The 23,947-nt window shown below is 54.9% G+C and overlaps 2 protein-coding genes across 4 annotated transcripts in view; one reads left to right on the forward strand and one right to left on the reverse strand.

The window, feature by feature from the left end:
• SEMA5B (semaphorin 5B) overlaps positions 1-2,917 on the reverse strand; it is a 257,209-nt gene extending 254,292 nt beyond the window's left edge. Inside the window, exon 1 of one of the 3 annotated variants that reach the window (XM_077273308.1) lies at positions 2,770-2,917. Coding sequence is in view for 2 of the 3 variants with exons in the window: in XM_077273307.1 (XP_077129422.1) it covers positions 2,770-2,802 (33 nt within the window). In the remaining variant the exon portion in view is untranslated. The remainder of the gene's footprint in view (positions 1-2,769) is intronic. The other 2 variants (XM_077273307.1, XM_077273306.1) reach the window with 2 other exon arrangements.
• A 3,672-nt stretch (positions 2,918-6,589) lies between these two features.
• LOC143786304 (uncharacterized) overlaps positions 6,590-23,947 on the forward strand; it is a 30,675-nt gene continuing 13,317 nt past the window's right edge. The window contains exons 1-2 of the mRNA XM_077275574.1: positions 6,590-6,766; positions 7,756-7,847. Coding sequence (XP_077131689.1) covers positions 6,590-6,766; positions 7,756-7,847 — 269 coding nt within the window. The remainder of the gene's footprint in view (positions 6,767-7,755; positions 7,848-23,947) is intronic.

The raw sequence follows: 23,947 nt of genomic DNA on the forward strand, positions 1-23,947 counted from the left end.
ACGCAGACAGCCGCTGTGTGATATAGGACATGAGCGGATACAATGTATAGAAATGTACAGAGAACGCAGACAGCCGCTGTGTGATATAGGACATGAGCGGATACAATGTATAGAAATGTACAGAGAACGCAGACAGCCGCTGTGTGATATAGGACATGAGCGGATACAATGTATAGAAATACACAGACAGGATATATACAGCCAGTGATGTCCCCAAATACCTAATGAATGTCACAAAACAGAAGACCTGACCCCTAATGCCCCTAGAAGACTCCCATCAGCAGCACCATCACTCTCATCAATTCTAAGCCTAAACAATGAGCCTGAAGTTAATCAGCGGACGCCTGAAGTCACAATCAGGCTTCCCCTGGAACCCCCAGTCTGGGCACAGAGGGGTTAATCTCGGCTCTCTGGAGGTGCTGGGTGCTGGCCAGGTGCCCTAACAATGGGGCTTCTGGATTTGTTTAGATGGAAGCAGCGGAAAAGGTTGCGGGGTGGTGAATATTGTTGTGGCATCAGGAGCCAATTAACCCCATTCATCTCGGTGCCCAAATAACCCACCGCAGATTGTCAGCGGCGGGGCGAGAGCTGCCTCCCCTGATATTAGAGTGTCAGCTTCTCAGTCCGGGACGAGGCGTCAAGTCACAAACTCCGGAGGAAACCGAGAAACTTTGTTACATTTAAAGTTGAATCATTCGTGTCCTGAGATTTGTGGAAGGATTGGAGGAGACACTTAGGGGGAAACAGAGAAAGGGGTCCGGACGAGGAGGGACATGGAGAGGGACAGGGGGTGCATACATGGAGGGGGTGCACATGGAGAGGGACAGGGGGTGCATACAGGGAGGGGGTGCACATGGAGAGGGACAGGGGGTGCATACAGGGAGGGGGTGCACATGGAGAGGGACAGGGGGTGCATACAGGGAGGGGGTGCACATGGAGAGGGACAGGGGGTGCATACAGGGAGGGGGTGCACATGGAGAGGGACGGGGTGCATACAGGGAGGGGGTGCACATGGAGAGGGACAGGGGGTGCATACAGGGAGGGGGTGCACATGGAGAGGGACAGGGGGTGCATACAGGGAGGGGGTGCACATGGAGAGGGACGGGGTGCATACAGGGAGGGGGTGCACATGGAGAGGGACAGGGGGTGCATACAGGGAGGGGGTGCACATGGAGAGGGACAGGGTGCATACAGGGAGGGGGTGCACATGGAGAGGGACAGGGGGTGCATACAGGGAGGGGGTGCACATGGAGAGGGGGGTCTTCAGGGTACGTATGGGGAGGGTGTGGAAGTGGAGGGGGGTCTGTGGGTTACAGAGGGAGGGGGTGCACATGCGGAGGAGGGCCTTTGGGGTACACAAGAGGAGTGGGACAGGGGGTACACAGGGAGGGGTGCAGGCTTTTTGTCCAGTCTCCTCCGTTTCTCCCTTTTTGATGTTCAGGGAGACGTGATGTGAAGGTTAATGACACAACCCCCAGCCACAAAGACACCAATTACCATGTGAAATAAAGCGTCAGATGCGCGGGATAGCAGCAACCCCCAACCAGCGGGCACCAACTCGAGAGCTGCCCAGGACTAACCCCGCACACAGCTCTGCCCCGAGCCTGTGCCACTGCCATACAACTAAACTACCTCCTAGCCCGCGGTAACATAGGGCACAGCAATGCCAGTGAGGTGAGTGCAGCCGCGGTGACCAGTGTGCCGATAAACACCCGCCACCAGACACCCAGTGACCTGCCACCATGAGGAGACCCCCATCCTGCCACTATGAGGAGACCCCCCATCCTGCCACTATGAGGAGACCCCCCATCCTGTCACTATGAGGAGACCTCACTATGAGGAGACCCCCATCCTGCCACTATGAGGAGACCCCCATCCCGCCACTATGAGGAGACCCCCCATCCTGCCACTATGAGGAGACCCCCCATCCTGTCACTATGAGGAGACCTCACTATGAGGAGACCCCCCATCCTGCCACTATGAGGAGACCCCCCATCCTGTCACTATGAGGAGACCTCACTATGAGGAGACCCCCATCCTGCCACTATGAGGAGACCCCCATCCCGCCACTATGAGGAGACCTCACTATGAGGAGACCCCCATCCTGCCACTATAAGGAGACCGCACTATGAGGAGACCCCCAACCTGCCACTATGAGGAGACCCCCCATCCTGCCACTATGAGGAGACCCCCACCCTGCCACTATGAGGAGACCTCACTATGAGGAGACCCCCATCCTGCCACTATAAGGAGACCGCACTATGAGGAGACCCCCCATCCTGCCACTATGAGGAGACCCCCCATCCTGTCACTATGAGGAGACCTCACTATGAGGAGACCCCCATCCTGCCACTATGAGGAGACCCCCATCCCGCCACTATGAGGAGACCCCCATCCTGTCACTATGAGACCCCCATCCCGCCACTATGAGGAGACCCCCCTATGAGGAGACCCCCATCCCGGGCATTAACCCTTCACCCGCGGGGGGCTTTGTTCTCGGTGACCCCGAATGTAGAGGAACTTCCCGAGCCGGCGGCGGATGACGGGGGCAGTGGGGCAGACCCTCAGTCCCTGGGCAGGGCCCCCCGGGGTGACGGGCGCGTAGTGCAGCACTGAGAGGGTCCCCAGGGCGCGGGGCTCCGTGCTGGTCTCCGGGGGTCTCCGGCGGAGCGCGGGGAGGGCACAGCCGGACTTTGGGCTGAATTGTCTCCCTCAGGAGATGAGCTGCATCATGCGGAGAGTGCAGGCGCCACAGAGGGGGGTACTCACTGCGCTCACAGGCCGGGGGGCTGCGCCGGGCATCAGTCTGGGGGTCCGGAGGAGTCCGCGGGGGGCGCAGCCTGGAGCGGGGGGCGCAGGGTCCGCGCAGCATGGAGCTCACAGAGCACTGAGGACGGGCGGGGGCGGGGCCGGCCGCTGACGTCACCTAATGTATGCAGCAAGAGGCGGGGCCAGCGCGGACTGCGCGGAGGGTTAATGCTCTGCAGGAGGCGGCGCTGCGGAAGGGTTAATGCTCCACGCGGGACGTGCACGAAGCTCTGCAGGAGATCCAGTGCACAATGCTCTGCAGGAGATCCAGTGCAATAAGCTCTGCAGGAGATTCAGTGCACGAAGCTCTGCAGGAGATCCAGTGCACGAAGCTCTGTAGGAGATCCAGTGCACGAAGCTCTGTAGGAGATCCAGTGCACAATGCTCTGCAGGAGATCCAGTGCACGATGCTCTGCAGGAGATCCAGTGCACGATACTAAGCAGGAGATCCAGTGCACGATGCTCTGCAGGAGATCCAGTGCACGAAGCTCTGCAGGAGATCCAGTGCACGAAGCTCTGCAGGAGATCCAGTGCACGAAGCACTGCAGGAGATCCAGTGCACGATGCTCTGCAGGAGATCCAGTGCACGATACTAAGCAGGAGATCCAGTGCACGATGCTCTGCAGGAGATCCAGTGCACGAAGCTCTGCAGGATATCCAGTGCACGAAGCTCTGCAGGAGATCCAGTGCACGAAGCTCTGCAGGAGATCCAGTGCACGAAGCTCTGCAGGAGATCCAGTGCACGATGCTCTGCAGGAGATCCAGTGCACGATACTAAGCAGGAGATCCAGTGCACGAAGCTCTGTAGGAGATCCAGTGCATGAAGCTCTGTAGGAGATCCAGTGTACAAAGCTCTGCAGGAGATCCAGTGCACGAAGCTCTGCAGGAGATCCAGTGCACGAAGCTCTGTAGGAGATCCAGTGCACAATGCTCTGCAGGAGATCCAGTGCACGATACTAAGCAGGAGATCCAGTGCACGAAGCTCTGCAGGAGATCCAGTGCAAGAAGCTCTGCAGGAGATCCAGTGCACGAAGCTCTGCAGGAGATCCAGTGCACGATGCTCTGCAGGAGATCCAGTGCACCATGCTCTGCAGGAGATCCAGTGTACAAAGCTCTGCAGGAGATCCAGTGTGCAAAGCTCTGCAGGAGATCCAGTGTACAAAGCTCTGCAGGAGATCCAGTGTACAAAGCTCTGCAGGAGATCCAGTGCACAATGCTATGCAGGAGATCCAGTGTACGAAGCTCTGCAGGAGATCCAGTGTACGAAGCTCTGCAGGAGATCCAGTGCACGAAGCTCTGCAGGAGATCCAGTGCACGAAGCTCTGCAGGAGATCCAGTGCACGATGCTCTGCAGGAGATCCAGTGCACGATGTTCTGCAGGAGATCCAGTGCACGATGCTCTGCAGGAGATCCAGTGCACAAAGCTCTGCAGGAGATCCAGTGCACGATGCTCTGCAGGATATCCAGTGCACAATGCTCTGCAGGATATCCAGTGCACAAAGGTCTGCAGGAGATCCAGTGCATGATGCTCTGCAGGAGATCCAGTGCACGAAGCTCTGCAGGAGATCCAGTGCACGAAGCTCTGCAGGAGATCCGGTGCACGAAGCTCTGCAGGAGATCCAGTGCACTAAGCTCTGCAGGAGATCCAGTGCACGAAGCTCTGCAGGAGATCAAGTGCATGATGCTCTGCAGGAGATCCAGTGCACGAAACTCTGCAGGAGATCCAGTGCAATAGCTATGCAGGAGATCCAGTGCGCGATGCTCTGCAGGAGATCCAGTGCACGAAGCTCTCCATGAGATCCGGTGCAAGAAGCTCTGCAATAGATCTAGTGCACGATGCTCAGCAGGAGATCCAGTGCACGATGCTCTGCAGTAGATCCCGTGCCCAAAGCTCTGCAGGAGATCCAGTTCACGATGCTCTGCAGGAGATCCAGTGCACGAAGCTCTGCAGGAGATCCAGTGCATGGTGCTCTGCCGGAGATTCAGTGCATGGTGCTCTGCAGGATATCCAGTGCACGAAGCTCTGCAGGAGATCCAGTGCATTATGCTCTCCAGGAGATCTAGTGCACAAAGCTCTGCAGGAGATCCAGTGCACAATGCTCTGCAGGAGATCCAGTGTACAAAGCTCTGCAGGAGATCCAGTGCACAAAGCTCTGCAGGAGATCCAGTGCACGAAGCTCTGCATGAGATCCAGTGCACGAAGCTCTGCAGGAGATCCAGTGCACGAAGCTCTGCAGGAGATCCAGTGCACGAAGCTCTGCAGGAGATCCAGTGCACGAAGCTCTGCAGGAGATCCAGTGCACGAAGCTGCAGGAGATCCAGTGCACGATGCTCTGCAGGAGATCCAGTGCACGATACTAAGCAGGAGATCCAGTGCACGATGTTCTGCAGGAGATCCAGTGCACGAAGCTCTGCAGGAGATCCAGTGCACGAAGCTCTGCAGGAGATCCAGTGCACGATGCTCTGCAGGAGATCCAGTGCACGATGCTCTGCAGGAGATCCAGTGCACGATGCTCTGCAGGAGATCCAGTGCACGAAGCTCTGCAGGAGATCCAGTGCACGATGCTCTGCAGGATATCCAGTGCACAATGCTCTGCAGGATATCCAGTGCACAAAGGTCTGCAGGAGATCCAGTGCACGAAGCTCTGCAGGAGATCCGGTGCACGAAGCTCTGCAGGAGATCCAGTGCACTAAGCTCTGCAGGAGATCCAGTGCACGAAGCTCTGCAGGAGATCAAGTGCATGATGCTCTGCAGGAGATCCAGTGCACGAAGCTCTGCAGGAGATCCAGTGCAATAGCTATGCAGGAGATCCAGTGCGCGATGCTCTGCAGGAGATCCAGTGCACGAAGCTCTCCATGAGATCCAGTGCAAGAAGCTCTGCAATAGATCTAGTGCACGATGCTCAGCAGGAGATCCAGTGCACGATGCTCTGCAGTAGATCCCGTGTCCAAAGCTCTGCAGGAGATCCAGTTCACGATGCTCTGCAGGAGATCCAGTGCACTAAGCTCTGCAGGAGATCCAGTGCATGGTGCTCTGCCGGAGATCCAGTGCACGGTGCTCTGCAGGATATCCAGTGCACGAAGCTCTGCAGGAGATCCAGTGCATTATGCTCTCCAGGAGATCTAGTGCACAAAGCTCTGCAGGAGATCCAGTGCACAATGCTCTGCAGGAGATCCAGTGTACAAAGCTCTGCAGGAGATCCAGTGTACAAAGCTCTGCAGGAGATCCAGTGCACGAAGCTCTGCAGGAGATCCAGTGCACGAAGCTCTGCAGGAGATCCAGTGCACGAAGCTCTGCAGGAGATCAAGTGCACGAAGCTCTGCAGGAGATCCAGTGCACGAAGCTGCAGGAGATCCAGTGCACGATGCTCTGCAGGAGATCCAGTGCATGATACTAAGCAGAAGATCCAGTGCACGAAGCTCTGTAGGAGATCCAGTGCACAATGCTCTGCAGGAGATCCAGTGCACGAAGCTCTGTAGGAGATCCAGTGTACAAAGCTCTGCAGGAGATTCAGTGCACGAAGCTCTGCAGGAGATCCAGTGCACGAAGCTCTGTAGGAGATCCAGTGCACAATGCTCTGCAGGAGATCCAGTGCACGATACTAAGCAGGAGATCCAGTGCACGATGCTCTGCAGGAGATCCAGTGCACGAAGCTCTGCAGGAGATCCAGTGCAAGAAGCTCTGCAGGAGATCCAGTGCACGAAGCTCTGCAGGAGATCCAGTGCACGATGCTCTGCAGGAGATCGAGTGCACAAAGCTCTGCAGGAGATCCAGTGCACCATGCTCTGCAGGAGATCCAGTGTACAAAACTCTGCAGGAGATCCAGTGTACAAAGCTCTGCAGGAGATCCAGTGTACAAAGCTCTGCAGGAAATCCAGTGTACAAAGCTCTGCAGGAGATCCAGTGCACGATGCTATGCAGGAGATCCAGTGTACACAGCTCTGCAGGAGATCCAGTGTACGAAGCTCTGCAGGAGATCCAGTGCACGAAGCTCTGCAGGAGATCCAGTGCACGAAGCTCTGCAGGAGATCCAGTGCACGAAGCTCTGCAGGAGATCCAGTGCACGAAGCTCTGCAGGAGATCCAGTGCACGATGCTCTGCAGTAGATCCAGTGCACGATGCTCTGCAGGAGATCCAGTGCACGATGCTCTGCAGGAGATCCAGTGCACGAAACTCTGCAGGAGATCCAGTGCACGATGCTCTGCAGGATATCCAGTGCACAATGCTCTGCAGGATATCCAGTGCACAAAGGTCTGCAGGAGATCCAGTGCACGAAGCTCTGCAGGAGATCCAGTGCATGATGCTCTGCAGGAGATCCAGTGCACGAAGCTCTGCAGGAGATCCAGTGCACAACGCTCTGCAGGAGATCCAGTGCACGAAGCTCTGCAGGAGATGCAGTGCACGAAGCTCTGCAGGAGATCCAGTGCACAAAGCTCTGCAGGAGATCAAGTGCATGATGCTCTGCAGGAGATCCAGTGCACAAAGCTCTGCAGGAGATCCAGTGCAATAGCTATGCAGGAGATCCAGTGCGCGATGCTCTGCAGGAGATCCAGTGCACGAAGCTCTCCATGAGATCCAGTGCAAGAAGCTCTGCAATAGATCTAGTGCACGATGCTCTGCAGGAGATCCAGTGCACGATGCTCTGCAGTAGATCCCGTGCCCAAAACTGCAGGAGATCCAGTTCACGATGCTCTGCAGGAGATCCAGTGCACGAAGCTCTGCAGGAGATCCAGTGCATGGTGCTCTTCCGGAGATCCAGTGCACGGTGCTCTGCAGGATATCCAGTGCACGAAGCTCTGCAGGAGATCCAGTGCATTATGCTCTGCAGGAGATCTAGTGCACAAAGCTCTGCAGGAGATCCAGTGCACAATGCTCTGCAGGAGGCGGCGCTCCACTGAGCTCTGCACTTTTCTGACACTTTTATTTTTTGCACTTTTGTCGGGCAGCGCACTATAACAAGACGGCAGCTCGTCTCCAGAGTGCTGCAAGATGCTCCAGAGGGCAACACCAGTGCCTGGGGAATACCGCAGGGCAAAAGGTAAATGGCCCACAGACTGCGCTGCTAAATTCTCTGCAATGTACAAGAATAATCCTCTGCAATGTTGTAGGATCATGCTTTGCAATGTAGTAAGATAAAACTCTGCAATGTGTAGGACTAAAGCTCTGCAATGTAATAAGATAATTCTCTGCAATGTACAGGAATAATGCTCTGCAATGTACAGGAGTAATGCTCTGCAATGTAAGATAATGCTCTGCAATGTACAGGAATAATGCTCTGCAATGTAATAAGATAATGATCTGCAATGTTATAAGATAATGCACTTTATATCTTCCACCTTGGCATCTTCCACATTTCCATCTTCCACCTTGGCATCTTCCACCTTGGCGTCTTCCACCTTGGCATCTTCCACCTTGGCGTCTTCCACCTTGGCGTCTTCCACCTTGGCGTCTTCCACCTTGGCGTCTTCCACCTTGGCGTCTTCCACCTTGGCATCTTCCACATTTCCATCTTCCACCTTGGCGTCTTCCACTTTTGCATCTTCCACTTTTGCATCTTCCACCTTTCCATATTCCACCTTAGTATCTTCCACCTTTATTTCTTCCATTTTTATATCTTCCACCTTTGTATCTTCTATCTTCCACCTTTATATCTTCTAACTTTGTATCTTCCACCTGACAGATTCCTTTTATGTGCTCTGTCAAGCCCAGAGCACTTTATACCTAATTTGCATGTGAATGAAAATGATAATTACTTGAGAATGCAGCCCCAGATCTGCAGCGGTTTTGGGGGCTGATCTCACTGACACATCATTTCTGTCCCCCCCATGCCGAGCACACAGGACCCTCACCAACAATCCTCCATATTGGGAACACTGACTTTCCCTGGTGCAGCAGAGATGCTAGCGCTGCGGAGCAGAGATGTCTGCGCTGCGGAGCGGCTGTGCACGGGGTGTAACCTCTGCCCTCTTGTTGTTTCTGGAGCACACATCTCCTCTATTATCAGTACCGCATAAAGCACCCATTGTCACCGACATCCACCATCATCCAAGAATTCTCCGTAGGATGGGTCTGGGATTCCTGCGTCGTCCTTGGCATTCCGTGTCCCCACTCACCGCTGCACCCCAGAAATGTCATTGCCCCTCGTCATCTGCTGATACATTGTGCCAGACTCTCAGCTGTGGAGTACATCCTTACAATGTGTCAGTAAAATCACTGAGGTGGAGACACAAGTCTGTCCTGCGCTGCACGCTGGTGGGCGGTCATGGGCGGACACAGATGACAGGGGCCACATCTATCTCCAGGATACATTTTCAAAAAACTGACCATCACATCCAAACATAGACTAAGTGTGAACAGGTGCTGAACCTAGAGTCACCAACTCCTATACAGTCAAGTAAATAGGACCAGGTCCAGGACCTGGTATACGAGAGATGCCCTAAAGTGGCTACCAGGTACACATAAAATTGGCCATTTTTATGCGCTAAACGCTCTCATTTTTCATATTTCTAGTGCAGTAATGCAGTTCAGTTTTCATGTTTGCATGTTTCAGCGCTGCAGTGTGCTGCCTTATTTACTTGACATCTATCTCCAGGGACACAGAGCGGGCTGCACCATGATGCTATAACAGACTGCAGGGGGCCCATATACTGGTCTTGTACCGGGGCCCCACCTGGCTGCACCATGACGCGATAGACTGCAGGGGGCCCATAAGTGTGTGAATTTCCAGCTCAGGAGAGGGAGGCCACGCCACAGCTTGCACTGAATGCAAAAATAGAAAGAAAAAAAAACACAAAAATTGCATTTATATCGACTTAAACCAAGCTCAATTTTGTTTTGTTTATTTCTTCGTATTTTTGCATTCTGCGCAAGTCGGGGCGTGGCCTCCCTCTCCTGAGCTGGAAATTACATTTAAATGCTTCCCCAGACTGGTGTTCACAGGTCGGGACCCGGTCCGTTTGTGTGCCCTTATTCACACAGTCACCTTGTCGACGATGGGATGGCTTTTATGCGATTTTGTGATCAAAAACACTATTACTAAGAACCCTGAGACATTTAGATGCACTTTTGCTTTTTACTTATTTAGTTACAGCAGGGTTTTGCTCATTTTGTTTCTTGTAGGTTTTGTCACCATGAGGAGATCGCAGACTGCAGGGGCCCATATACTGGTCTTGTACAGGGGCCCCTAATGGCTGAACCATGACGAGATAGCAGGGGGCCCATATACTGGTCTTGTACAGGGGCCCCTAATGGCTGAACCATGACGAGATAGCAGGGGGCCCATATACTGGTCTTGTACAGGGGCCCCTAATGGCTGAACCATGACGAGATAGCAGGGGGCCCATATACTGGTCTTGTACAGGGGCCCCTAATGGCTGAACCATGACGAGATAGCAGGGGGCCCATATACTGGCCTTGTACAGGGGCCCCTAATGGCTGAACCATGACGAGATAGCAGGGGGCCCATATACTGGTCTTGTACAGGGGCCCCTAATGGCTGAACCATGACGAGATAGCAGGGGGCCCATATACTGGCCTTGTACAGGGGCCCCTAATGGCTGAACCATGACGAGATAGCAGGGGGCCCATATACTGGTCTTGTACAGGGGCCCCTAATGGCTGAACCATGACGAGATAGCAGGGGGCCCATATACTGGTCTTGTACAGGGGCCCCTAATGGCTGAACCATGACGAGATAGCAGGGGGCCCATATACTGGTCTTGTACAGGGGCCCCTAATGGCTGAACCATGACGAGATAGCAGGGGGCCCATATACTGGCCTTGTACAGGGGCCCCTAATGGCTGAACCATGACGAGATAGCAGGGGGCCCATATACTGGCCTTGTACAGGGGCCCCTAATGGCTGAACCATGACGAGATAGCAGGGGGCCCATATACTGGCCTTGTACAGGGGCCCCTAATGGCTGAACCATGACGAGATAGCAGGGGGCCCATATACTGGCCTTGTACAGGGGCCCCTAATGGCTGAACCATGACGAGATAGCAGGGGGCCCTCCTGGCTGCACTGATACATTGTAACAAACAATCAGGGGAGAACATTTCCTGAGTGCAGTCGGCTTGTACGGTCCCTTAGTTTTAGGCCTTCGCCTGACTGCAGACTCTACATTGTAGGGGTCCGGCGGTCAGAGCCGTAGTCCGAGTGTGGTGGTCTCTGACCCCCAATCACTGTTCGGTTGCTGAAGAGCCGATTGTCTCCCACCAGAATTCCTCTCATTCCAGATGACGGCACCTACATGTTCCCGGATTTCAGGGATCAGCAAAGTTCCCAGTCTCCTGAGGATGATGGGAGTCGTGCAGACGCCAGAACAACGCTGATAATGCAGAATATTTCCAGCCTGGGGTCCAACAGGATACAGGTTATGGGACAATAATCCCCAAATATTCTGCAAGTATCTGACATCGGAGGAGCCGGAAAACGTCCGCAGTGAAGCGCGGGCATCGTCTTCAAGGGGCAGAGACCCCGGCACTTACAGCACAGACGGCAGCGTACCGCAGCACAGACGGCAGCGTACCGCAGCACAGACGGCAGCGTACCGCAGCACAGACGGCAGCGTACCGCAGCACAGACGGCAGCGTACCGCAGCACAGACGGCAGCGTACCGCAGCTCCATCTCAGCCGAGGTGCTACAACATACAACATTTCAGGACTATCTAGTCGCAGTCAAAGCAGCGGGGGTCCACGAGACCCTGACCACCGGCACAACGCAGCAATGTAGCGGAGGCCGATAAAACAAAAATTATGTGTAACATAACCACAAAAAGTAATAAAAATTGGGGGGATCTCACCTGTATCTCTGAAGACCACCCATGGAAGACAAGGATAAAATAAGGGGTTCAGTCCCTTATATCCCCTGTCGGGCCCCACAGGCAGGACTCCGGCCCTAACAAGGCCAGTGCCCAATATGGCCCTATAGATGGTGAACCCCGGCAATTCCCTACGCGGCTCATCTTCTTCCATAGGCCTCATCAGGGGAAATGTAACAACGGGCAGATGAGATATGTATCAGATATAGGCTACTTTCAGACATCATTTTTTGGCCCGATGCAAAAAGAGAGAGAGACTCCAGAATTGAAAATGCAAGAACGGGGCATGCTCAGTCCGAAAAAAACGGAATCGGTAGCCGGATCCAGTCAATACACCACACGTTTTATCCGCTTATCGCTGGGACTGTCGCTGGGCGGTTTTTTTCGACGGACAGAAAAAACATTCATATGGACGTTTTCTCCGTCTGCCGGAAAATTTTGGATGGCAAAAAACGGATGAAACGTGTGGCCATCAGGCGAAATCCGGCGCTAATACAACTCTTTGAGAAAAAACGGATCCGTTTTTTTCAAAACTCGCCGGATTGTGCCTGACGGCAAAAACCTGATGTGTGAAAGTAGCCTTAGGAGGTCATGGAGTAGTGCGCCCACTGCAAACAGCTCCTCATATCTCACCGCCCAGGACCCTGCAAACAGCTTCTCATATCTCACCGCCCAGGACCCTGCAAACAGCTCCTCATATCTCACCGCCCAGAACCCTGCAAACAGCTCCTCATCTCTCACCGCCCAGGACCCTGCAAACAGCTCCTCATCTCTCACTGCTCAGGACCCTGCAAACAGCTCCTCATATCTCACTGCCCAGGACCCTGCAAACAGCTCCTCATATCTCACCGCCCAGGACCCTGCAAACAGCTCCTCATCTCTCACTGCCCAGGACCCTGCAAACAGCTCCTCATATCTCACCGCCCAGGACCCTGCAAACAGCTCCTCATATCTCATCACACAGGACCCTGCAAACAGCTCCTCATATCTCACCGCCCAGGACCCTGCAAACAGCTCCTCATCTCTCACTGCCCAGGACCCTGCAAACAGCTCCTCATATCTCACCGCCCAGGACCCTGCAAACAGCTCCTCATATCTCATCACACAGGACCCTGCAAACAGCTCCTCATATCTCACCGCCCAGGACCCTGCAAACAGCTCCTCATATCTCACCGCCCAGGACCCTGCAAACAGCTCCTCATATCTCATCACACAGGACCATGCAAACAGCTCCTCATATCTCACTGCTCAGGACCCTGCAAACAGCTCCTCATATCTCACCACCCAGGACCCTGCAAACAGCTCCTCATATCTCACCGCCCAGAACCCTGCAAACAGCTCCTCATATCTCATCACCCAGGACCCTGCAAACAGCTCCTCATATCTCACCGCCCAGAACCCTGCAAACAGCTCCTCATATCTCACCGCCCAGAACCCTGCAAACAGCTCCTCATATCTCACCGCCCAGGACCCTGCAAACAGCTCCTCATATCTCACCGCCCAGGACCCTGCAAACAGCTCCTCATATCTCACCGCCCAGGACCCTGCAAACAGCTCCTCATATCTCATCACACAGGACCCTGCAAACAGCTCCTCATATCTCACCGCCCAGGACCCTGCAAACAGCTCCTCATATCTCACCGCCCAGGACCCTGCAAACAGCTCCTCATATCTCACCGCCCAGGACCCTGCAAACAGCTCCTCATATCTCACCGCCCAGAACCCTGCAAACAGCTCCTCATATCTCACTGCTCAGGACCCTGCAAACAGCTCCTCATATCTCACCGCCCAGGACCCTGCAAACAGCTCCTCATATCTCATCACACAGGACCCTGCAAACAGCTCCTCATCTCTCACTGCCCAGGACCCTGCAAACAGCTCCTCATATCTCACCGCCCAGGACCCTGCAAACAGCTCCTCATATCTCACCGCCCAGGACCCTGCAAACAGCTCCTCATCTCTCACTGCCCAGGACCCTGCAAACAGCTCCTCATATCTCACCGCCCAGGACCCTGCAAACAGCTCCTCATATCTCACCGCCCAGAACCCTGCAAACAGCTCCTCATCTCTCACCGCCCAGGACCCTGCAAACAGCTCCTCATATCTCACCGCCCAGAACCCTGCAAACAGCTCCTCATCTCTCACTGCTCAGGACCCTGCAAACAGCTCCTCATATCTCACCGCCCAGGACCCTGCAAACAGCTTCTCATATCTCACCACCCAGGACCCTGCAAACAGCTCCTCATCTCTCACCGCCCAGGACCCTGCAAACAGCTCCTCATATCTCACCGCCCAGGACCCTGCAAACAGCTTCTCATATCTCACTGCTCAGGACCCTGCAAACAGCTCCTCATATCTCACCGCCCAGGACCCTGCAAACAGCTCCTCATATCTCATCACACAGGACCCTGCAAACAGCTCCTCATCTCTCACTGCCCAGGACCCTGCAAACAGCTCCTCATATCTCACCGCCCAGGACCCTGCAAACAGCTCCTCATATCTCACCGCCCAGGACCCTGCAAACAGCTCCTCATCTCTCACTGCCCAGGACCCTGCAAACAGCTCCTCATATCTCACCGCCCAGGACCCTGCAAACAGCTCCTCATATCTCACCGCCCAGAACCCTGCAAACAGCTCCTCATATCTCACCGCCCAGAACCCTGCAAACAGCTCCTCATATCTCACCGCCCAGGACCCTGCAAACAGCTCCTCATCTCTCACCGCCCAGGACCCTGCAAACAGCTCCTCATATCTCACCGCCCAGAACCCTGCAAACAGCTCCTCATATCTCATCACACAGGACCCTGCAAACAGCTCCTCATCTCTCACTGCTCAGGACCCTGCAAACAGCTCCTCATATCTCACTGCCCAGGACCCTGCAAACAGCTTCTCATATCTCACCGCCCAGGACCCTGCAAACAGCTTCTCATATCTCACCACCCAGGACCCTGCAAACAGCTCCTCATCTCTCACCGCCCAGGACCCTGCAAACAGCTCCTCATATCTCACCGCCCAGGACCCTGCAAACAGCTCCTCATATCTCACTGCTCAGGACCCTGCAAACAGCTCCTCATATCTCACCGCCCAGGACCCTGCAAACAGCTCCTCATATCTCACCGCCCAGGACCCTGCAAACAGCTCCTCATATCTCACTGCTCAGGACCCTGCAAACAGCTCCTCATATCTCACCGCCCAGGACCCTGCAAACAGCTCCTCATATCTCACCACCCAGGACCCTGCAAACAGCTCCTCATCTCTCACCGCCCAGGACCCTGCAAACAGCTCCTCATATCTCATCACCCAGAACCCTGCAAACAGCTCCTCATATCTCACCGCCCAGGACCCTGCAAACAGCTCCTCATATCTCACTGCTCAGGACCCTGCAAACAGCTCCTCATATCTCACCGCCCAGAACCCTGCAAACAGCTCCTCATATCTCACCACCCAGGACCCTGCAAACAGCTCCTCATATCTCACTGCTCAGGACCCTGCAAACAGCTCCTCATCTCTCACTGCCCAGGACCCTGCAAACAGCTCCTCATATCTCACCGCCCAGGACCCTGCAAACAGCTCCTCATATCTCACTGCCCAGGACCCTGCAAACAGCTCCTCATATCTCACCGCCCAGGACCCTGCAAACAGCTCCTCATATCTCACCGCCCAGGACCCTGCAAACAGCTCCTCATCTCTCACTGCCCAGGACCCTGCAAACAGCTCCTCATATCTCACCGCCCAGGACCCTGCAAACAGCTCCTCATATCTCACCGCCCAGAACCCTGCAAACAGCTCCTCATATCTCACCGCCCAGAACCCTGCAAACAGCTCCTCATCTCTCACCGCCCAGGACCCTGCAAACAGCTCCTCATATCTCACCGCCCAGAACCCTGCAAACAGCTCCTCATCTCTCACCGCCCAGGACCCTGCAAACAGCTCCTCATATCTCACCGCCTAGGACCCTGCAAACAGCTCCTCATATCTCACCGCCCAGGACCCTGCAAACAGCTCCTCATCTCTCACTGCCCAGGACCCTGCAAACAGCTCCTCATATCTCACCGCCCAGGACCCTGCAAACAGCTCCTCATATCTCACCGCCCAGAACCCTGCAAACAGCTCCTCATATCTCACCGCCCAGAACCCTGCAAACAGCTCCTCATCTCTCACCGCCCAGGACCCTGCAAACAGCTCCTCATATCTCACCGCCCAGAACCCTGCAAACAGCTCCTCATATCTCACCGCCCAAGACCCTGCAAACAGCTCCTCATATCTCACCGCCCAGAACCCTGCAAACAGCTCCTCATATCTCATCACCCAGGACCCTGCAAACAGCTCCTCATATCTCACCGCCCAGAACCCTGCAAACAGCTCCTCATATCTCACCGCCCAGAACCCTGCAAACAGCTCCTCATATCTCACCGCCCAGGACCCTGCAAACAGCTCCTCATATCTCACCGCCCAGGACCCTGCAAACAGCTCCTCATATCTCACCGCCCAGGACCCTGCAAACAGCTCCTCATATCTCATCACACAGGACCCTGCAAACAGCTCCTCATATCTCACCGCCCAGGACCCTGCAAACAGCTCCTCATATCTCATCACACAGGACCCTGCAAACAGCTCCTCATATCTCACCGCCCAGGACCCTGCAAACAGCTCCTCATATCTCATCACACAGGACCCTGCAAACAGCTCCTCATATCTCACCGCCCAGAACCCTGCAAACAGCTCCTCATATCTCACCGCCCAGGACCCTGCAAACAGCTTCTCATATCTCACCGCCCAGGACCCTGCAAACAGCTCCTCATATCTCATCACACAGGACCCTGCAAACAGCTCCTCATATCTCACCGCCCAGAACCCTGCAAACAGCTCCTCATATCTCACTGCCCAGGACCCTGCAAACAGCTCCTCATATCTCACCGCCCAGAACCCTGCAAACAGCTTCTCATATCTCACCGCCCAGGACCCTGCAAACAGCTCCTCATATCTCATCACACAGGACCCTGCAAACAGCTCCTCATATCTCACTGCTCAGGACCCTGCAAACAGCTTCTCATATCTCACCGCCCAGGACCCTGCAAACAGCTCCTCATATCTCATCACACAGGACCCTGCAAACAGCTCCTCATATCTCACCGCCCAGAACCCTGCAAACAGCTTCTCATATCTCACCGCCCAGGACCCTGCAAACAGCTCCTCATATCTCACCGCCCAGGACCCTGCAAACAGCTCCTCATATCTCACCGCCCAGAACCCTGCAAACAGCTCCTCATATCTCATCACACAGGACCCTGCAAACAGCTCCTCATATCTCACCGCCCAGGACCCCGTGAGCGCCCCCTGAATGTTTGGTGGAGATTTATCGGCTCTCAGGTCCACGAAACAGATGAGGAAAATCCAATGCATCAATAACCGATCGCTGAATTACCGCCGATCTCCATCTTTGACAGCGGTGACATCATCATCAATACCGCGGTGACATCATCATCAATACCGCGGTGACATCATCATCAATACCGCGGTGACATCACTGGTTTCGTTGCTGAAGGCCGCAGTGCTGCCTCTTCTTCTTTTTCTGTGGACTTCGAACCCGGATCAGATAATATCGGTTTCCTTATGAGCAACATCTCCTTGTCTGTGTCTCCGCTGTCTCCCCACAGTCTCCCACCATCTCTCTGCCGTCTCCCCGCCGTCCCTCTGCTGTCTCTCTGCCATCTCCCCGCCATCTCCCGCCGTTTCCCGCCGTCTCCTGCCGTTTCCCCGCCATCTCCGGCTGTCTCTCTGCCGTCTCCCCGCCATCTTGTGCCGTTTCCCTGCCATCTCTCTGCCGTCTCCCCGCCATCTTGTGCCGTTTCCCTGCCATCTCTCTGCCGTCTCCCCGCCGTCTCTGTCGTCTCTCTGCCATCTCCCCGCTGTCTCTCTGCCGTCTCCCCACCATCTCCCGCCGTTTCCCCGCCGTCTCCCACCGTCTCTCTGCCATCTCTCTGCCGTCTCCCCATATCCCGCTGTCTCTCTGCCATCTCCCGCCGTTTCCCCTCCATCTCTCTGCCATCTCCCGCCGTTTCCCCTCCATCTCTCTGCTATCTCCCTGCCATCTCCCCGCTCTCTCTGCCATCTCCATCTCCCGCTGTCTTCCCGCCATCTCTCTGCCGTCTCCCACCACCTCCCCGCCATCCTTCTGCCGTCTCCCCGCCGTCTCCCCGCTGTCTCTCTGCTGTCTCCCCGTTGACACCCGCCATCTCCCCGCCATCTCTCTGCCATCTCCCGCCGTCCCTCTGCCGTCTCCCGCCGTCTCTCTGCCGTCTCCCTGCTGTCTCTCTGCCATCTCCCCGCCGTCTCTCTGCCATCTCCCGCCGTCCCTCTGCCGTCTCCCGCCATCTCCCCGCCGTCTCCCGCCGTCTCTCTGCCGTCTCCCGCTGTCCCTCTGCCGTCTCCCCGCGTCTCCCGCCATCTCTCGCCGTCCCTCTGCCATCTCCCGCCGTCCCTCTGCCATCTCCCGCCATCTCTCGCCGTCCCTCTGCCATCTCTCGCCGTCCCTCTGCCATCTCCCCGCCGTCTCCCCGCCGTCTCTCTGCCATCTCCCGCCGTCCCTCTGCCATCTCCCGCCATCTCCCCGCCGTCCTTCTGCCGTCCCTCTGCCATCTCCCGCTGTCCCTCTGCCGTCTCCCGCCGTCCCTCTGCCATCTCCCGCCGTCCCTCTGCTGTCTCCCGCCGTCCCTCTGCCATCTCCCCGCCGTCTCCCTGCTGTCTCTCTGCCATCTCCCCGCCGTCCCTCTGCCATCTCCCGCCGTCCCTCTGCTGTCTCCCGCCGTCCCTCTGCCATCTCCCCGCCGTCTCCCTGCTGTCTCTCTGCCATCTCCCCGCCGTCTCTCTGCCATCTCCCGCCGTCCCTCTGCCGTCTCCCGCCATCTCCCCGCTGTCTCCCGCCGTCTCTCTGCCATCTCCCGCTGTCCCTCTGCCGTCTCCCCGCGTCTCCCGCCATCTCCCCGCCGTCCCTCTGCCATCTCCCCGCCGTCTCTCTGCCATCTCCCCGCCGTCTCCCGCCGTCTCTCTGCCGTCTCCCGCTGTCCCTCTGCCGTCTCTCGCTGTCCCTCTGCCATCTCCCCGCGTCTCCCGCCGTCTCCCCGCCGTCCCTCTGCCATCTCCCGCCATCTCCCCGCCGTCCTTCTGCCGTCCCTCTGCCATCTCCCCGCCGTCTCCCCGCCGTCTCTCTGCCATCTCCCGCCGTCCCTCTGCCATCTCCCGCCATCTCCCCGCCGTCCTTCTGCCGTCCCTCTGCCATCTCCCCGTCTGTCTCTCTGCGTTGACTCTTCTGGTGGACATGAGATCTGTAATTAATGGAGAACGCTAAGGCTATGTGCACACGTTGCGGATTTTGCTGCGGATCTGCAGTGGTTTTGATGCTGCAGATTTGCAGCTGTTTTCCATGAGTTTACAGTACCATGTAAACCTATGGAAAACAAAATCTGCAGTGCACATGCTGCGGAAAAAAACGAGCGGAAACGCTGCGTTGTTTATTCTGCAGCATGTCAATTCTTTGTGCGGATTCCGCAGCGTTTTACACCTGCTCCATAATAGGAATCCGCAGGTGTAAAACCGCAGGTGGAATCCGCACAAAAACCACATAAAATCCGCGGTAAATCCGCAGTAAATCCGCAGGTAAAACGCAGTGCTTTATACCTGAGGAATTCTCGAAACAGGTGCGGAAAAATCCGCAGAGGTTCCATCTACGTGTGCACATACCCTAATTGTGCCGCAAACGCCACTGATGGGCTCCGCAGCGAGAGTGCAGAGCGCAGAGCTTTGTTGCGGAGCACATGCGTTGCTACTCACAGGGGAAACTGCTACAATGTATCAGACCCTAAAGCACCAACATCCATGTCATCTACTGTCAGACTCCGGATCACGGTCTGGCGCTAATGACTGATGTTGATCTAGAACCAGGCGCACTGCAGCGGCGACTGACAGCGCAGCTCTGTGCCGCCATCACCACCGCCCATCGCCTCGGGGAATATGGCGGCGTCTTCTTTAGCTTTCGGCTATGTTCACACTGAGTTTTTGGCACAGATTTTTCTTTCAGAACGGTCACATCGCTGCCTCCGTCCTGCAGAAGCTGATGTTTAATCAGATATGCTAATTAGGGTGCTTGATGCATCCTGGGCGTGGCCAAGAGGCTCAGTGCACTGCTCCGCCTACTTGTTTTATGTGTCCCGCCTCCCTCACGGGGGATTGACAGCACTGGATTGCTTAAAACAATAGCTGCAAAGAAAACCGAGCAAGCCAGTGCTGTCAATCACCAGCCACACCCAGGATGCACCTTAATTAGCATATCTGATTAACGTCATCTTCTGTAAAACGAAGATGGGATTGTTGCAGGGGTGAAGCCCCCTGTAAGTGGTGACGCTCAGAGTATACGGGTAGTTTGGGCTGCACACTCCCTTTAATCTTGCTGTAATGAATCTTCAGATTTCTGGCAGGATAAAGTCTCAACATTTGGTGCTTCTTTTGAGAAAAAAATAGCAATTTTAAACGCTGTTCCTTTACTGGTGCGTGAGGCTCCGTGGGGGCGGGGAGCATCGAGGAGTGGAGTTGGGATCTTTGTAAGGAGTGATTGGGGGCTCCGCCGGGGTGTGCTTGGGAGCATTGAGGGGGTTGCGATTGGGGGCTCCGCAAGAGCGGGATTAGGAGCTTTACAGGGAATGGATGGGGGCTCCGCAGGGGCGTGGTCAGTAGCATTGTGGGGGCTGGGGGTTCCGCACGGATGGTGTTAGGAGCTTTACAGGGAATGGTTGGGGGCTCCGCAGGGGCGTGGTCAGGAGCATTGTGAGGGCTGGGGAATCCGCAAGAGCGGGGTTAGGATCTTTACAGGGAATGGATGGGGGCTCCGCAGGGGCATGGTCAGGAGCATTGTGGGGGCTGGGGAATCCGCAAGGGCGGGGTTAGGATCTTTACAGGGAATGGTTGGGGGCTCCGCAGGGGCGTGGTCAGGAGCATTGTGGGGGGCTGGGAAATCCGCAAGGGCGGGGTTAGGATCTTTACAGGGAATGGATGGGGGCTCCGCAGGGGCGTGGTCAGGAGCATTGTGGGGGCTGGGGAATCCGCAAGAGCGGGATTAGGAGCTTTACAGGGAATGGTTGGGGGCTCCGCAGGGGCGTGGTCAGGAGCATTGTGAGGGCTGGGGAATCTGCAAGGGCGGGGTTAGGATCTTTACAGGGAATGGATGGGGCTCCGCAGGGGTGTGGTCAGTAGCATTGTGGGGGCTGGGGAATCCGCAAGGGCGGGGTTAGGATCTTTACAGGGAATGGATGGGGGCTCCGCAGGGGCGTGGTCAGTAGCATTGTGGGGGCTGGGGGTTCCGCACGGATGGTGTTAGGAGCTTTACAGGGAATGGTTGGGAGCTCCTTGGGGGCGTGGTTGGAAGCATTGCGGGGGGCTGGGGTTGGGGGGCTCCGTGAGGATGGGTTTGGAGTTAGGTGCTTCGCAGGGAATGGTTGGGGGCTCCACGGGGGCGTGGTTGGGAGCATTGTGGGGGCTGAGGTTGGGGGCTCCGCGATGGGGGAGTTGGGAGCTTTGCAAGGACTGGTTGGGGGCTCCGCGAGGGTGTGGTTGGGAGTATTGTGGGGGGCTGGGGTTGGGGGCTCCACGAGGGTAGAGTTGGGAGCTTCGGAGATTGATTTGCTATCTTTTCCACCAAGAACAGTCAGAGATGAGACAGCAGCGGATACAATTGTTCACACCCCGCGGATGGACGTCCTCCCTTCCTCTCATATTTCTCACACAGCTGAGGCTTTGTTACATTGTCATTGACGTTCTCCCATCACATTTCTCATCTTTGCCCCTCAGACTGGAGTCAGACTTTCAGGGCTCATCCATGTCACATGAGGGGCCACATTTCTACTTACTCAGAAGCCTGACATTCCACCTCTCATCAAAGGGAGAGAGGACGATACATCCCATAATAGTCCTGATAGCCCACAGATCGGAAGCCGAGACCACCGGGTCCATCAACTGATAGATGGGGACTGACGATCCCAAGGCGTGAGCCTGCACGTTACCCAAGATGACGGTGCAGAGCGCCACCTGGTGGACATAACGCCAAGACTAGCGGCTCTATGAATGTTTGCTATATCAGACAGGAGGTTATATGAGTGCACGGGACCTCCAGCAGCCTGGATTGTGGCCTCCACTCTGCCTCCAGACTCCGGGACCTCGATTTCCAAGGTCTGGTGTGAAGTCTCCACCATCAGTGATGTTTGGGGGCCATGTCATCTGCTGGTGTAGGTCCACTGCGTTCTATCAAGACCAAAGTCAGCGCAGCCGTCTACCAGGACATTGTAGAGCACTTCATGCTTCCCTCTGCCGACAAGCTTCTTGGAGATGGAAATGTCATTCTCCAGCAGGACTTGGCCCCTGTCCACACTGCCAAAAGTACCAATACCTGGTGTAAAAACAACAGTATCACTGGGCTTGATTGGCAGCAAACTCGCCTGACCTTAACCCCATAGAGAATCTATGAAGTATTGTCAAGAGGAGGATGAGACACCAGACCCAACAATGCAGACGAGCTGAAGGCTGTTATCAAAGCAACCTGGGCTTCCATAAACCCTCAGCAGCCACAGGCTGATCGCCTCCATGCCACGCCGCATTGATGCAGTAATTGATGCAAAAGGAGCCCGACCAGGTATTGAGTCCATTTAGGCCGGCCTCACACTGGGCGTAAGACAATACGCCACGTATTATACGTCCGTACTACGGCCGTAATACAGAGAACTGTTCCCAAAATATTGATCCGTAGTCAGGGTGTGTCAGCGTATTTTGTGCATGGCATCCTCCGTATGGCATCCGTACTGCGAGATTTTCGCGCAGGCTTGCAAAACCGACATCTAATGGATTTATGTGCTCAAATGTTCGGGAAAACATATATACAGTATATATATATATATATATATATATATATATATATATATATGTCATTGAGACACATATATATATATATATATATATTCTGTATTTAGATTTCATTCAGCGCGATATCTGTGAACAGTCGGTAATTCAATTGCCGGCTTTTCATTTCTCCTGCACAAACCCGACAGGATATGAGACATGGTTTACATACAGTAAATCATCTCATATCCCCTTTTTTTTTGCATATTCCACACTACTAATGTTAGGAGTGTGTATGTGCAAAATTTCAGCGCTGTAGCTGCTGAAATAAAGGGTTAAATGGCGGAAAAAATTGGCGTGGGCTCCCGCGCAATTTTCTCCGCCAGAATGGTAAAGCCAGTGACTGAGGGCAGATATTAATAGCCAGGAGAGGGTCCATGGTTATTGGCCCCCCCCCCGGCTACAAACATCTGCCCCCAGCCACCCCAGAAAAGGCACATCTGGAAGATGCACCTATTCTGGCACTTGGCCACTCTCTTCCCACTCCCTGTAGCGGTGGGCTATGGGGTAATGAAGGGTTAATGCCACCTTGCTATTGTAAGGTGACATTAAGCCAGATTAATAATGGAGAGGCGTCAATTATGTCACCTATCCATTATTAATCCAATTGTTGGAAAGGGTTAAAAAACACACACACACATGATTAAAAAGTATTTTAATCAAATAAACACCGCGGTTGTTGTAATAATTTATTGCTCTCTCAATCCATTTTCAGACCCTCACTTGGCAAAACAATAAACACACAAGATACATACCCTCTCTGATGAACCGTCACGTCCCACGAAGTAATCTATCTGAAGGGGTTAACTAATATTACAGGCACGAGCTGCGATAAACCACTCGCTCGTGTCTGTAATCCCCCGGGTGCTGAAAGGAAAGCAGTGATCTGTACTTACATTCAGTCGCGGTGATGCGCCCTCTGCTGGATGTTCTCATGAACTGCAGCCTGGGAACTTTTTCCCACGCTCCAGGTCATATGAGGACATCCACCAGGGGGCGCATCACCGCGACTGAAGGTAACTATAGGTCATTGACCTACATTTCCTTCAGTCGCGGTGATGCGCCCCCTGGTGGATGTCCTCATATGACCTGGAGCGTGGGAAAAAGTTCCCAGGCTGCAGTTCATGAGAACATCCACCAGAGGGCGCCTCACCGCGACTCAATGTAAGCACAGATCCAGCTTTCCTTTCAGCACCCGGGGATTACAGGCACGAGCGAGTGGTTTATCGCAGCTCTGTGTCATGATCTCTGCAGGCAGAGATCATAGCAAGCCTATAGAGGGACAAGCTCTCGGAAGATGGAACTATACTGACCATGAACTAAGCCTGCCGCGCAACTAGAAATAGCCAGGTAGCATTTCCTATTTATTGCTAG

The sequence above is a fragment of the Ranitomeya variabilis genome, chromosome 7 (assembly GCF_051348905.1).
Source record: "Ranitomeya variabilis isolate aRanVar5 chromosome 7, aRanVar5.hap1, whole genome shotgun sequence".
Taxonomy (NCBI): Eukaryota; Metazoa; Chordata; class Amphibia; order Anura; family Dendrobatidae; genus Ranitomeya; species Ranitomeya variabilis.